The 16,313-nt window shown below is 45.5% G+C and overlaps 1 protein-coding gene across 1 annotated transcript in view; it reads right to left on the bottom strand.

Moving 5' to 3' along the window:
* The window catches only part of LOC146352768 (neuronal acetylcholine receptor subunit alpha-7-like), a 126,305-nt gene that overhangs the window by 7,133 nt on the left and 102,859 nt on the right, over positions 1 to 16,313 (bottom strand). Inside the window, exon 9 of the mRNA XM_084834829.1 lies at positions 3,661 to 3,770. Within this exon, the coding sequence (XP_084690955.1) occupies positions 3,661 to 3,770 (110 nt within the window). The remainder of the gene's footprint in view (positions 1 to 3,660; positions 3,771 to 16,313) is intronic.

Below are 16,313 nucleotides of genomic sequence, written 5' to 3'. Positions count from 1 at the left end.
TCTAGAGTGCCCCTTATTAAGAGGTGAGGTTTTGTTTGGTGGCAGCGGCGGGGGGATATTTTTAGCATGACCTCTTGAGGAAGCTGCCCCTGCTCTCTAAAAATTAATTACTTTCAAGGTGAGAAACAATCACACAACAATGAGCAATTCATTATAAACTGAGAAAAGAAATCAAGAGAACACTCTGCCCTGTTGGGGGTTGGACTCGATGGCCTGGGGGTTGGACTTGATGGCCTTGTAGGCCCCTTCCAACACTACTATTCTATGATTCTATGTAAGAAAGAATATTTATGAGCAAAAGAAAATCCACTGAAATTAGCTTGACAGAAAACAAAGTCCCAAGAAGGCAAATCTTCTCTATAGTTATCCTAATAGCTTCCCTTTCTTACCAAGCAAAGAGCTAGAGGGATGCCTGTAAAAGAAAAATGTAGTATAGCCTGCAAGAGACTTAGAGAAAAAATAACAGTGCCAATGTGATGAGAATCATAAGAGCCACAATCCCTCCAGTTTTATTGGTTTGTATGAGTGAAGCAACTTCTCAGTATTCTATTGAGGCATTCCTCTGCACAGCGACAGTGATGAATCTATGCCGTACCTCTCCCAGACCAATTTTCTGTTCAGAATTGAACATCCTCTTTAGCAAGCCCCATGCACGTGCCAAACAATACCTTATGCAAAACTCCATGTATACTTAGCTGTATTAAGACAGCAAGGCCAGAATCTTACCAAAATCTTCAGGGCTTTTAGAGTGCAGTGCCCAGTCTCACAAAAAAGTAAGCACACTTCACTGAAATTACTTGTCAGAAGGTAATTCAACAACAGCCATCACTGTGATGTTTCCTTGTTCCTAAGGTAGCAATCTATATGGGCAAATTAATTCTAAGAATGTCCATGCCAGGAATCTCACTACATTATTTGGGATCATAAGCTGTGTTCAGTATGGTTGGTGACCTCAAATGGGCACAATGAGAGGCATTTGTTGGTGGCTCTTCCTCAGGAGTAAGATTCCCATATCCTAGAGGTGTCACTAGAGCATCTGAGGGTGCAATCCTATGCATATTTAGTCAGGAAAAAGTCCTACAACTCCCAGCATTCCCCAGCCAGCCATGCTAGCTGGGAATGCTGGAAGTTGTAGGACTTTGTTCTGTCTAAACATGCATAGGATTGCACCATAAGAGACTGGTAATCTGTTACACTCATCACATGAGCCACATTATAAGCCAGGCTTGACTTTGAGCATTCTAGGGATGTACGAAAGTCACTTACCTTTCCACGGATTATGTTGATGGTGGGGGGAGAGGTGTTCGTCCCTCCCCACAGAATCCTCGACAGTGGGGGAGGCGATCCGTTCCTCCCCCCCGGAATCCTCGACAGCTGGCTGTGCTCCGCGGCAGCTCCGCAGAGCAGCCGGCCAGGCCCAGCCAGGCCAGAGCCGTTCGCAGCCGGATTTCCGGCCGCGGAGGGCTCGGGGGGAGGGACCGCATACGCAAATGGCAGCGGCTATGGCTGCCGCCATTTGCGTTCCTCATTTTTCGCCATCTTAATCTACGTAAATATTTACGTAGACAATGACGGCGAAAATAAAGGGGAACGCAAATAGTGTAGCGAGCGCTATTTGCGTCCCTTTTTGATTCACCGTTTTAGCCTACGTAAATATTTACGCCCGCTACGCTATTAGCATTCCCCTTTATTTTCGCCGTCATAGTCTATGTAAATATTTACGTAGACTAAGATGGCCAAAAATAAGGAACACAAATGGCGGCGGCCATAGCCACTGCTATTTGCATACGTGGTTGTTGTTTTTTTTAAAAACCCAGCCATGATAGGCTACGTAAATCTTTACGTAGCCTATCGGTTTTTTTGTTTTTTTTTAAACCCAGCCATGATAGGCTACATAAATCTTTATGTAGCCTATCACGCTGTTGTTGTTGCTGTTGTTTTACAAGACTCTAAATGGTGGCGGCAGCAGCCGGTCGAAAGACCAGCCGCTGCAGCTGCTGCTGCCGCCGCCACCACCTGGAAGATCCGCCCCAGATAAGTCTCGTCCTGGGGGGGATCCGCGGGGGGGTGAGGGGGCGGGCCGTTCCACCATGGAGTTCGGGGGGCTGAATGCACTGGCATTCGGCCTCACCGAGATCTGTGGCGGAATTCTCTGACATCCCTAGAGAATTCTGGAGAGATCTGCTTGTCTCTGATAAATGCAGACAAAGCCCAATGTGCCACTGGTTATCCAGTTGAATTGCAGCTGATGAGGTCTTATATAGGCTCCTCTAAAATCTTGTGCCCCCTCCCCAAATCTCAAGAGACCAGCAAATTCTGAGTCTCACTGTACTTGTCATGATCTCTGAGAGCTCCCAGTCATTGTATGAGTTCCTCCTGAAGACCACAACACCATGGTTGCTCTGAAAGGGCAGCAGGTAGATGGGAGGATGATATCATTTTTTTCCAGCCTACAATTCCCCACTCCACAGGCACTGCTGCAAGTACAGGCATCCTTTTTACTGACTGCCTGGAACTGAAAAACAAGAGCAATATCAAGCATGTGGCAAGCCACAATACCTGGCTGGTGGGCTATGTGGGCAGAAGGTAGATCTGGATGTATTCATAGATATCTGGGTTATTTGCCGTAGATTGGCAAGGATTTCTGACTCCCAGTTGTTTAACAACAAATAGCAACAAAATGATTCACCCCCATCCTAAATTATACTGTTGAAATGAAGAAAACTTGCGGGGGGGGGGGATTTAATTAGGAGTGGATTTTTGTGTGAAAGGACTGAACTTCTTTCACTTCTAGCACTTTGGGCATGGAATTCTTTAATTCTAGGGGAGTGTTGGTGGATCTATTAAAAACAAAATAGATCCTGCAAGCCTAAAGTCTGCCTACCCATGGCCTACAACAAACTCCCACAACTTGTGACCTATCACACCAAATACAGCCCAATGACCATGTGTTGTGCCCCCCACCCTTATTTTTGCAGTCCCAGGCAGTCAGCAAAAACAAAAGGTTGACTGAGGGCACAATCCTACCTAGGTGGCTGCCTCTGAATTCAGAGGCGACCACCTATCCAAAGCAGGGCAGGAGAAGCACAGAGGGGGCACAATAGAACGTTCCCTCCACGCTTCTCCTGCCCTGCTTTTTCTGCTAGACAGCCGATTGCGGCTGTCTAGCCGCAGGAGCATGGAGCAGGGAAGGAGGCTGCTGTACAATACATTGGATGTGTCATACAGGCAGCTATACTCTCCCCACCGCAAAACACTCCCAGCCACGCCCCTTTCCAGCCCCTCCACGCTCCTTTTGCAAGCGCGGAGGACGGGGCTGTTCTGTGCTGCCTCCAAGGCAGGGCAGAAGTGTGGGGAGGCTGGTTTTCCAGGAATAGTGTGGGCTCCGAGGTCAGTTCTCGAATAACAGCATATCCTATGGCCATCTAGCCGCTGTCCAGCGGCCATAGAATTGCTCCCTCCATTGCTGGTGAGATGCGTGCAGCTTGATGTGTCACAAATTGTGCAGGCTCAGTCTAAAGCAAATGTGATATATAGGAAAATGAGGGAGAATTATGATCCCTCTCTAAAATGTTCCATTCTTTTTATTCCCTCCCAAATAATGAAATATTTAAAAAATATTTATATGCTTTTAGAGATTTATCTCTGTTAGCCACTTACCCATTGAGGCATCTTTCCTGCTTGTGGGTCATGATGATGAAACTGAAGAACTAAGACTGTCACCACCACAGATAAGCCAACAATTACCATGATGCTTGCAAAATACTGAGCTGTAGATTAAAAAGAGGGAAAGATATTAAATGATTACTTGTAGTTTTGGGACACCCAGATAAATTCACAACTGTTTCAGTTTTTACAGCCTTCACAGCATAAAAAAGGACATCAGAATACATAAAATATTCTGCATTACACAATTATACCCATGAAACGGGTGGGAAACCTTTTTTTGGCCAAGGGCCAAATTCCATTTTGGAGAAGCCCTGGGGGACCACATTCCAGTGCTGGGTGGGGCCAAACGCAAAAGGGAGCCTTTATCAGTGCTAGCAGGGAAAAGCACTTATCTCTGATCAGCTGCTGATTGGAGATAAGAGGTTTTCCTTGTGTGACAGAGAGGGCAGGGCTAGGGAAAGAAGCTACCAGGCAAGACTGGGAATCCCCACAGGCCTAATAAAGTGTGTGGGCTGGAGCGTTCCAATCTGTACCATAAAACACTTGTCAATGTAATGCATTAAAAAAAAAGAAACGTTGAAATGTCTACAAACCTCCTGAATTTCTAAATTCCAGTAGGTACTTTTTCAATCTTTTTATTATTGGTTGTGCCATAGCAGCTTCCAACAATTTGGTGCCCTCCAGACTACAACTCTCTTCTTCCCCAGCCAACATGGCCATTAAGGCTGTGCTCTGCGAATGCACAACCACTGGAGGCAGAACAGGCAATAAAGCAGCCCTGTTTATTTTTTTTCTTCTTTTGATGCCCAAGAAGACCATAATCATAGACAACTAAATGTGTGAGCAGGAGACAAACATGGATGCAGCTAGAGATGTCTTGAAGGTTTTTACTGCAGCTGATCATTCAAACAGGCAAGTCAGTTTTCCGTTTAAACTCACCTTCAGTCAGGTGATTAGCTACAGTAAAGAACCCCACAACTGTGAAATTACCTCTGCTGCTCTTCTTTCCTGCCTGTGCTGCAGCTGCCTAAGATCACATATTCTCCAGCAGTTTACAGTTGAAAACAACAACAACACACTTTTGTGTATTTGCAGTATTCCTATTTGCCCAGCAAAGATCACTGTGTGGGGCACCCAGACTTTGCTGAAAGCTTCCTGTGGTACCATTTACTCTCTAACAGCCTGTCCTGCACTGGCAGCTATTAGCATTTGCTCCAATTATCCCTGTTTATCCACCACTGCTCATTGAATTTATTGAGACTGAAACCTGAAGCACGCTCTGAGCGCGCGCACAACATTTTTAAAAGGTATTTCCCAAAGACTGATCAGGAAATAAGGAAACAGGGACAACTGGAGTGTATGGAATTGTGGCCCAAAAGTTTATTGTAATCACCAAATGATAGAATAATTTTTGTCTTATTTTAATAAATAAGGAGCAAATCCATAATAAGGGTTCAATATAATAAATCAAACAAAGGGCAGAACTACACATGACATATACCTTCATGATTCCTTTTTTGGAGTTTTTCTTACACAATGCAGCAGCAAGCACTAACAGGTAAAGTCAGGATTATAGAGCTCAGAGTTAAGAAGCCAAAAGCACACACGGCTTAGAACTCAACAGCCTCATGATGGATGGATGTCCCTTGAAAATTTTAGGCATAATGCCATGCATGTCTGCATACGAATAGGCAGTTTTGACTGCGGGTGGGAATGAGAAAAAAAGATGTACTACTTGAGAGTTCTTCTGATTATTTGCCTTCTTCCCTTGGGGTTAAAAGTAGCCACTAAATAAGGAGGACAAGCCTGAGAGCCAAGTTAGCCATAACATGGTGTCAGATTTTACTCTCCCAGAGTATAAGAACATAAGAAGAGCCATGCAGGATCAGACCAAGGATCCATCTAGACCAGCATTCTGTTCACACAGTGGCCAACCAGCTGATGACCAGGAACCCACAAGCAGGGCATGAGTGTAACAGCACCCTCCCACCCATGTTCCCCAGCAACTGGTGTTGCTCACTGCCTCTGGTATTGGAGGTAGCACATAGTCATCAAGACTAGTAACCATTGATAGCCTTCTCCTCTAGGAATTTGCCTAACCCCATTTTAAAGCCATCCAAACTGGTGGCCATCACTACACCCTGTGGTAGCAAATTCCATAGTTTAACTATGTGCTGTGTGAAGAAGTACTTCCTTTTATCTGTCCTAAATCTCCCACCAATCAGCTTCACGGGATGACCCCTATGAGAGAGGGAGAAAAATGTCTCCACATTCTCTACACCATGCATAATTTTGTAGACCCCTTACCCTCCTTTTTTCCAAGCTAAACAATCCCAGCTGTTGTAAACTTTTCTCTTAGGGGGGATGCTCCAGCCCCTTGATCATTTTAGTTGCCCTTTTCTGCACTTTTTCCAGCTCTACAATATCTTTTTTTAGGTGTGGTGACTAGAAGTGTACACAATATTCCAAGTGCGGTCACACCATAGATTTGTATAGGGGCAGGATGATATTGGCAGTTTTATTCTCAATTCCTTTTCTAATTATGCCTAACATGGAGTTTGCCTTTTTTTACAGCAGCTGCACACTGGGCTGACATCTTCATTGAGCATGCCCCTTCATGGATCACTGCCTTGTTGTGGCGAAGGGGCTTGCGTAACTCAGTGAAGCCATAAGCTATGCCGTGCAGGGCCACCCAAGACGGACAGGTCATGGCAGAGAGTTCTGACAAAATGTGGTCCGCTGGAGAAGGAAATGGCAACCCACTCCAGTATTCTTGCCAAGAAAACCCCATGGAACGTATCACAAGGCTAAAAGAGATGACGCCGGAAGATGAGCCCCTCAGGTCGGAAGGTGTCCAATATGCTACTGGGGAAGAGCAGAGGGTATTTCCAAGTAGCGCCAGAAAGAGTGAAGCGGCTGGGCCAAACCCGAAAGGACACTCAGCTGTGGATGTGTCTGGTGGTGAAAAGAAAATCCGATGCTGTAAAGAACAATATTGTTTAGGAACCTGGAATGTCAGATCAATGAATCAAGGTAAGCTGGAGGTGGTCAAACATGAGATGGCAAGATTGAACATCGACATCTTGGGAATCAGCGAACTAAAATGGACAGGCATGGGCGAATTTAATTCAGGTGACCATCATATCTACTATTGTGGGCAAGAATCCCTTAGAAGAAATGGAGTAGCACTCATAGTCAACAAAAGGGTGGGAAAAGCAGTACTGGGGTACAATCTTAAAAATGATAGAATGATCTCAGTACGAATCCAAGGCAAACCATTCAACATCACAGTAATTCAAGTCTATGCCCCAACCACTGAGGCCGAAGAAGCTGAGGTTGATCGGTTCTATGAAGACCTACAACACCTTCTAGAACTTACACCAAAAAAAGACGTCCTCTTCATCATAGGGGATTGGAATGCTAAAGTAGGAAGTCAAGAAATCACCGGGATAACAGGCAGGCATGGCCTTGGTGTACAAAATGAAGCAGGACAAAAGCTAATAGAGTTTTGTCAAGAGAACATGCTGATCATAGCAAACACTCTTTTCCAACAGCACAAGAGGCGACTCTACACATGGACGTCACCAGATGGTCAATATTGAAATCAGATTGATTATGTCCTTTGCAGCCAAAGATGGAGAAGCTCCATACAGTCAGTAAAAACAAGACCTGGAGCTGACTGTGGCTCAGATCATGAGCTGCTTCTTGCAAAATTTCGGCTTAAATTGAAGAACGTCGGGAAAACCACTAAACCGTTCAGGTATGACCTAAATCATATCCCTGATGAATATACAGTGGAGGTGAGGAATAGATTTCAGGGATTAGACCTGATAGACAGAGTGCCTGAGGAACTATGGACGGAGGTCCGTAACATTGTTCAGGAGGCAGCAACGAAATCCATCCCAAAGAAAAAGAAATGCAAGAAAGCCAAGTGGCTGTCTGATGAGGCTTTACAAGTAGCTGAGGAAAGAAGGGAAGTGAAAAGCAAGGGAGAAAGGGGAAGATATACCCAACTGAATGCAGAGTTCCAGAGAATAGCAAGGAGAGACAAGAAGGCCTTCTTAAATGAACAATGCAAAGAAATCGAGGAAAACAACAGAATGGGAAAGACTAGAGATCTCTTCAAGAAAATTGGAGATCTCAAGGGAACGTTTTGTGCAAAGATGGGCATGATAAAGGACAAAGAAGGCAGGGACCTAACAGAAGCAGATGAGATTAAGAAGAGGTGGCAAGAATACACAGAAGAACTATACAGGAAAGATCTGAATGTCCCTGATAGCCATGATAGTGCGGTCACTGAACTTGAGCCGGACATCCTAGAGAGTGAAGTCAAGTGGGCCTTAGGAAGCATTAGTAACAACAAAGCTAGCGGAGATGACAGTACTCCAGCCGAGCTATTTAAAATCCTAAAAGATGATGCTGTTAAAGTGCTGCATTCAATATGCCAACAAATCTGGAACACTCAACAGTGGCCACAAGACTGGAAAAGGTCAGTTTACATTCCAATTCCAAAGAAGGGCAACGCCAAAGAGTGTTCAAACTACCGCACCATTGCGCTCATTTCACATGCCAGCAAGGTGATGCTCAAAATCCTACAAGCTAGGCTTCAGCAGTATGCGAACCGAGAACTACCGGAAGTACAAGCTGGGTTTAGAAGAGGCAGAGGAACTAGAGATCAAATTGCCAACATTCGCTGGATCATGGAGAAAGCAAGAGAATTCCAGAAAAACATCTATTTCTGCTTCATTGACTACGCTAAAGCCTTTGATTGTGTGGATCACAACAAACTGTGGCAAATTCTTAAAGTGATGGGAGTACCAGACCACCTTACTTGTCTCCTGAGAAACCTGTACGAGGGTCAAGAAGCAACAGTAAGAACCAGACATGGAACAACCGATTGGTTCAAAATTGGGAAAGGAGTACGACAAGGCTGCATATTGTCACCCTGCTTATTTAACTTATATGCAGAGTACATCATGAGAAATGCCGGGTTGGATGAATCAGAGGTCGGAATTAAGATTGCTGGGAGAATTATCAACAACCTCCGATATGCAGACGATACCACCCTAATGGCAGAAAGCGAAGAGGATCTCAAGAGCCTCTTGTTGAGGGTGAAAGAGGAGAGTGCAAAAGCTGGTTTGAAACTCAACATTAAAAAAACGAAGATCATGGCATCTGGCCCCATCACTTCCTGGCATATAGAAGGGGAAGAAATGGAAGCAGTGACAGATTTTACTTTCTTGGGCTCCAAGATCACCGCAGACGGTGACTGTAGCCATGAAATTAAAAGACGCTTGCTCCTTGGGAGGAAAGCTATGGCCAACCTAGACAGCATAGTAAGAAGCAGAGACATCACCTTGCCGACAAAGGTCCGTCTAATCAAAGCTATGGTTTTCCCAGTAGTAATGTATGGCTGTGAGAGCTGGACTATAAGGAAGGCTGAGCGCCGAAGAATTGATGCTTTCGAACTGTGGTGCTGGAGAAGACTCTTACGAGTCCCCTGGACTGCAAGGAGGTCAAATCAGTCCATCCTAAAGGAAATCAACCCTGAGTGCTCATTGGAAGGACAGATACTGAAGCTGAAGCTCCAATATTTTGGCCACCTAATGCGAAGAGAAAACTCCTTGGAAAAGACCCTGATGCTGGGAAAGACTGAAGGCAAAAGGAGAAGGGGACGGCAGAGGATGAGATGGCTAGATAGCATCACGGATGCAATGAATATGAACTTGAGCACGCTCCGGGAGAGAGCGCAGGACAGGAAGGCCTGGCGTGCTATGGTCCATGGGGTCACGAAGAGTCGGACACGACTGAACGACTGAACAAAAAACCACCACAATCCCAAGATCTCTTTCCTGGTTGGTCACAGCTAGCTCAGATCCCATCAGGCTATACTTGAAGTTGGGATTTTTTGCCCCAACGTGCATCACTTTACACTTGCTTACACATTTGCCATTTTGATGCCCATTCTCCCAGTTTGGAGAGATCCTTTTGGAGCTCTTCACAATCCCTTTTTGTTTTAAACACCCTAAATAATTTGGTGTCATCTGCAAACTTGGCCATTTCACTGCTCACTCCTAATTCCAGATCATTTATGAACAGGTTGAAAAGCACTGGTCCTAATACAGATCCCTGTGAGTATAGTATCTACACTGCAGATGTACTTTGGTTTGAAGAAAACCCTGGGAACTTTAGTTGTGCTCCTGCTTTAGTTGTGGGGCAAAGATCTATAACAAACAATTCTGAGCATTCCCACCAAGCTGGGAGTTGGATTCGATGGCCTTGTAGGCCCCTTCCAACCCTACTATTCTGTGAACCTACAGTTCCCAAGCTTCTGTAGGGCACATATGGGCAACCTGCCACAAATACCCAGCTTCTGTGCAGCCCACAGGCCTCCTCCTCACTCCCTAGCAAATTGATGCTGGAAACAGTTCAGTATTCCCAGCAGCAATGTGTGTGTGTGTGTGTGTGTGTGTGTGTGACAGAGAGTTTGGGGGAGGCAGGGGGGAGGGGGAGAGAGAGAGAGAGAGAGAGAAGGAGTGGAGTGGGGAAGGCTGCGTGTGTATATGGGACTGCAGCAGGGAAGGCTGGGTTTGTGCATTTTTGTGTGGGAGAGGTGGAAAGGGAGCCCAGGCCCCAAATCTGCCCCACCACCGCCAGTCACACCCAACTTCAGCATGCAATCCTGACCCACTGCCCACCACTGCAAAATGTTTGTCCACCCATACACGAAGCTGGTATAATAGTCATATAGGTTCAAAGTGTAAATATACCCCAAGACCTTGCATGTTTGGGATAGCACTATACGGACAGCTCTGTTTATTCTTCCCTTTCACCATCTGCCTGCATAACTGGAGGTATTGTTAACTTGATAGATAACACCTGAAAAATGATAGATAACACCTGAAAAATCCTTTCCAGAGCTTTAATGTTCTTCCACAATGTTATTCCACAAGATATTTAAGAACAACTAGTAAATCAGCATGAAGGAAGGAAGATAAAGCTGCCACTACACACAATGAAAAGATGTAAGACTCCTGGTTTTAGTGACCTCTTTCTGTTCCCCATCACAATGGGGAACCATTTATGGTTTTAATTGTTGTGAACCACCCAGACAGACTCAGCCATTGGGCAGTATAGAAATATAATAAATACATACATGACAAAGACACTGTCCTGGAGAAAGGCACTGCTGTGCCTTGTTTCTGCTTAGAGCCCATGAAATTCTGCCTTTAAAGATGTAGATCAGGGGTTGGGAGCCTGTGCCTCTCCTGACATTGAACTACAATTCCCATCATCCCTGATCATTGGCCATGCTGGTTGGGGCTGATGGGAGTTGGAACCCAAGAACATCTGGCGGGCCCCAGGCTCCCTGTTCTTTTACACCTGGGATGGCCAACTGACAGCATATGGGTCACAGCCAGATCTACCTCCCCTCCTTATTTCATGAAAGGGAATCAGGCACGTTGGTAAGGGAAAAGGAGGTCTCTCAAGTATCCTGGTCCCAAGTTGTTTAGGGCTTTGTACACTAGTGCTAAAACCTTAAACCTGGCCCAGTAGCCAGTGCAGTTCCCTCAGTAAAGGAGTTGCATGCTGAAAGGGGGCAGCTCCCGATAACAGCCGAGCTGCTGTGTTCTGCACTAGCTCCAGCTTCGAGAGCATCCTTAAGGGCAGCACCACAAAGAGCACATTGCAGTAATCCAGTCTTCCGGTTACTAGCACCTGTACCACTGTGGCCAAGCTATCCCTGTCCAGGTGAAGCTGTAACTGGCCAACCAGCCTAAGCTGGTAAAAGGCACTCCGCGCCGCTGCAGCCACTTGGGCCTCCAGCGACAGTGATCTAGGAGTACCCCCGTCTATGGACCTGGTCTTTCAGAGGGAGTGCAACCCCATCCAGAACAGGCAACGAGCCCATCTCCTGGACCTAAGAACCACTTACCCACAGGGCTTCTATCTTGCCAGGATTCAGTTTCACTTTATTGGCCCTCATCCAGCCTATTGCTGCATCTAGGCCATAGGATTTTTCATTTTCTGGGAACCAAGCTTGGAGCCAGCGCTCTGAGGTCGGTTCCCAGAAAACTGCCTCCCTGCCCCCTCGTAGGTGGTGCAATTTGTCCCCAACTCCGTGCTCGTAAGAGCAGCGTGGAGCAGGGGAAAGGGGGCATTCCTGGGGGTGGGGAGGGGACAGTGGAAGTGTCGTTACAATGCTTTCTATGCTCCATTCACCCCCACCCCAAGGTGCTCCTGCTAGACAGCCAAAATTGGCCACCTAGCCACAAATGCAGGGCACTGGAGCATGGAGGAGAAGATCCCCTCTGCACTTCGCCCACCCTGCATTGGATCCCCTCCGCGCTCTGCTCCCCCATAGGATTGCACCCTCCTGCAACCATTTTGTTTCTCTGTTAACTGCTGCCCCGCCCCCCATGACACTTCCCTTAATCAAATGAGCAGCACCATATAATAAAAAACTAAACTAAATGGCGCTCCTGATCCCAGAACTGTCATGTCTTGTTTGGTCCTGAGAGCCACTATAGCTTTCTGGTTATGAGAACTATGCAACTAGGATGTCCCTTATCCAAATCTTTCCCATGCCCTCAAATCACTGGATAGCTGAATGCAAACCATTGCCACTCACTCACAGCCTCCAACTGCCATCTGTAACAAGGGGATAATAAATAATGCCTTCTAGAGAATCTATATGACATTAGGAACAGCAGCACTATATAAATACTAAGTAGTATTACTGCGCTGGTGTGTATATTCTTTCTATTCTTCATTGTGGCTGATGGGCATTAAGCTGTACTGGCTTCAATGGAGAAAATGAAATATCTTGAATCATTAAAGACCTCTCAGCATTTTTCTGCCAATAATAAATCTTATCTTGACCAGATGCCATGTCTCCCCATTCTCTGCAGCTAATTCCCACTACAGTTTTGATGGATTATGATACTTTAACTTCCTTTGTGTTCTACACAGTAGTTTAGTGTTGACTGGCATCACTGAATCCTTTAGAAATCCCATGTTCCAATTATAAGCTCAATTCTGTCTTAGCTGTGTGGAGCCTACAAAAAGTGGTGAACTAAAGACAAAGCTATCAATTCAAAAATCATACAGCTGGTGATGCACCATTACAACTGTTTCATATTTTCAGTTTTATCACACATAATGCTGTATCTGCTAAAAATCCATTAGCAACCAAAGATTGTATTGTTTTTCATGTTGTGGAGTTCATTAATTGATTAATTGCCCCTGACTCTTATCACTGTCATCATGGGCCTCCCTAGAGAAAGCAAGGAAAATTGTTCAATTTCCCCATGAATAGACAAAACAAAGAAACAAACAATAGCTGGCAGTATTCCCTCCTTGTCAACCTGAAAGTGATTAATTTTTATTTGCCAGGGCTTGCATGCCTGCCTTTGACCCAGAAATCAGGGGTTAGATCCAGATTTAAGCTGGATCAATTGTACTGACCGAAGTTGACTTCCCCATCCCCTCCTTTCTCCGGCAGCCCTTCCAGCCTCTTGAAAATGCTACACAGAGAGTCAAGAAACCCTGCTGAATGGGCTGAGCTATGGGCAGTGGGTAGGGGAAGATCCCAAAAATCAGGCAGAGTGACCTTCTGTGAGCAAAGCCCTTCCTCTCACAGATGGCAGATCCTGGATCCAACCCCAGGTCTCCTGATACTCGATGTGCAGAATGATGAAAATTCATTCTGCAAATGTTCAGAATCATCCCTTCCTTAATGCTATTTTGCATAAGCACATAATAACTGCTTACAAAGTACTATTAAAGCACCAGTCCATCTAGCTCAGTATTCCATTCCCTTTCTAAATATAAGCCACAAGAAGGTCCCAGGCAGAATACGATGAGTCATGCACTGCTGTTTGCTCTCAGCATCCAGCAACCAGAGGTACACCATCTCTAATAATGGAGGCTCCATTTGACTTGTTATGGCTAATATCTATATATAGATATCACCCATGACTTTGTCAAAAGCCAGCTAAGCTAATGGCCATCGCCACATAGTCTGGTAGTAAATAATCTCATGTTAATTGTGCATTAATGTAAAGAAGTACTTTCTTTTGTCTGTGGTTAATTTACAAGCAATCGACTTTAATTGGACGAGCCCAAGTTCCAATATTGTATTCACTTTTTATTTCCTTCTCACCATTCCTTATCTTTGACACCTTTATCATGCCCGCCCCCATCCCCACAAATAATCATTCTTTCAGCTGCCCAGCCGTAGCTATCTTTATGTGGAAAGAATCTTCCGCATGTGGTTTCATAGAATCATACTGTTGGAAGGGACTTCGGATGTCATCTAGTCCAACCCCCTGCTCAGAGCAGGCTCTGCAATGCAGGATGCCACTACAGCATCCTTGACAGCTGGCTGGAGATATTCAACACTTGTTTGAATACCTCCAGCAAAAGAGAACCCACCACTTCCCAAGGCAGTCTTTTCCACTGCCAAACAGCCCTCACAGCTAAGAAGTTTCTCCTAATGTTTACCCAAAATCTGCGTCCCTGCAACTTCTTACGATTTCGCCCTTTTGGAAGCACAAACCACACATCAAGCAACTGGGCTACAGAGGGGGTATGAACGTGAGCTAACCAATGGTTTTCACTGTCAGCCTCTGATAGGACCACTCCAAGAGGTCTGGTAATTTGCTAGGCTGGGGAGAGGGAGACACAAGGGAGAGGGACTTTTACATCATGGGACTAGCTCCGTTTTACAATGTCAACCATAACACAAAATTAACATATAAGTTAATTGCCCTCTAAAACCAGTTTCTGCAGATCACTGGTACACTTAAATCTACTATTCCTTCCTTTCTAATGGCTTACCATTTCAAGTCATGTGTAGTTAAGTTTTCTTTTGGTGGCCTCTCAGCCACTCATAAGGCCATCGCAGGTTGCAGCTGAAGTTTTCTTAGTGTTGTCTAACCTGTCTTAATCTGCTAGGACCACATCATATGGCTGTCAGTCTTACTGCAACCTGTTTTATCACTCTAGCTAAGCAGGTGGTATTTTAGCTGTCTCACCCAGGCCTCCTGCCAGAGGTCCCTGGTGGTTGTGTATCTCCCTGTTCATTTGTAGCCTTCCTGACATCACAAACTGGAAAACATATCACAGAAATATGTCTGGCCACAGAACCAGAATGAATATGGCCTTTGTTTTGTGATGAAGGTGGTAAGCTGCTCACACATTTGAACATTTGTTTCAAGCAAGTTAATTTGACAGTCAGCTCATGATTTACAGGTTAGGCGCTCAGTCAGCTTGCCTGTAAGCAGCATCTGTGTCTGCCCCCCTTCCTCGCCTCTCTCTTCACAGTATAAAATGGAAAGGTTGTAATGATGATTACAGCCCCCATAAATCTATTTCTCTCTTGCTCACTCTCTCTTACACACACAAGTATGTGCAGGTCACAAGTCTCGGGCTGAGAACAATAGTCGGAAGCCACAAATGGAAAAGGCAGGGAAAGTAAATGCCACAGCTGTGCAAGACAGCGGGAGTTCCTGTGATGATCAGCGGGTTCCAGTGCAGCATCCTTTGGCTGACATACAAGCTGCTGTAGAAATGAAGGAAGGAAGACCTAATGCTGCACAAATTAAAAAGGAAAGCAAACAAGACTGTTAATTAGCCTTGGGCTGTGTCGTACTAGCATGCCAGGGAGTATTACATTCAAATGTTGCAAACAATGCTCGTGTGCAATGAAAGGCTGTGACTATATCACTGAGTGGGAACAGTCAAAGTTTTAGTAATGGCTTAGAAGCAAGTTATATTACTACCCTCCACACAGCGCTTACACAAAAAGTCCAGTCATAAGGAAGCTCTGAGACCTAAACTAAAAAACAAACAAACCTGTAAACTAATATACAACATGCTATTTACTATTAAAGCTTTTCCTGAAAGGCAGGATAAAAATATTTTGTCTACCAAAGACGGGCACTGTTCATCATAAGAGAATGCATTATATGGAAATGCAAAACGAGGGCACTCTCCAAGGCACAGAAAAAGCTTTACTGAGGAAATGGAGATGGAATTATCAGATCGTTAACGATAAGGGCTTTAGCCATCCATGATTTGATTGTGGATGAGGGGGCTGACCTGGTATGTATTACTGAGACCTGGGTGGGGGAACTGGGAGGGGTCACTCTCTCCCAGCTGTGCCCTCCTGGGTACTCAGTGCAGCACCAATACCGACTAGAGGGTCGGGGAGGGGGGGTTGCCGTGGTCTATAGGAATTCGATCCCTCTCTCCAGGCTTTCAAGTACAGATGTTGAGTGCTTGTACCTTGTGATGGGTACCTGGGACAGATTAGGGATTCTGTTGGTGTACCGCTCACCCTGCTGCCCGTCAGACTCTCTGCCTGAGCTGACGGAGGTGGTCTCAGACTTGGTGTTGGATGGCCGACTCCAAAAGGTGGTGCTGGGGGATTATTGCTCTGTGCCATGGCAATTGTGCCATGGGGTTCCACAGGGCTCTATTTTATCCCCCATGTTGCTTAACATCTACATGAAACCGCTGGGGGAGGTTATCTGGAGGTGTGGGCTGAGGTGCCATCATATGCGGATGACACCCAGCTCTACCTCTCTTTCTCATCAAAACCAGGTGAGGCAGTGGCTGTTCTGAATCAGGGCCTGGGC

The sequence above is a fragment of the Heloderma suspectum genome, chromosome 2 (assembly GCF_057233095.1).
Source record: "Heloderma suspectum isolate Gila_16-S chromosome 2, 16-S_ref, whole genome shotgun sequence".
Classification (NCBI taxonomy): domain Eukaryota; kingdom Metazoa; phylum Chordata; class Lepidosauria; order Squamata; family Helodermatidae; genus Heloderma; species Heloderma suspectum.
The sequence above is the reverse complement of the archived record's forward strand: the minus strand, read 5'-3'. Positions and strand labels throughout refer to the sequence as shown.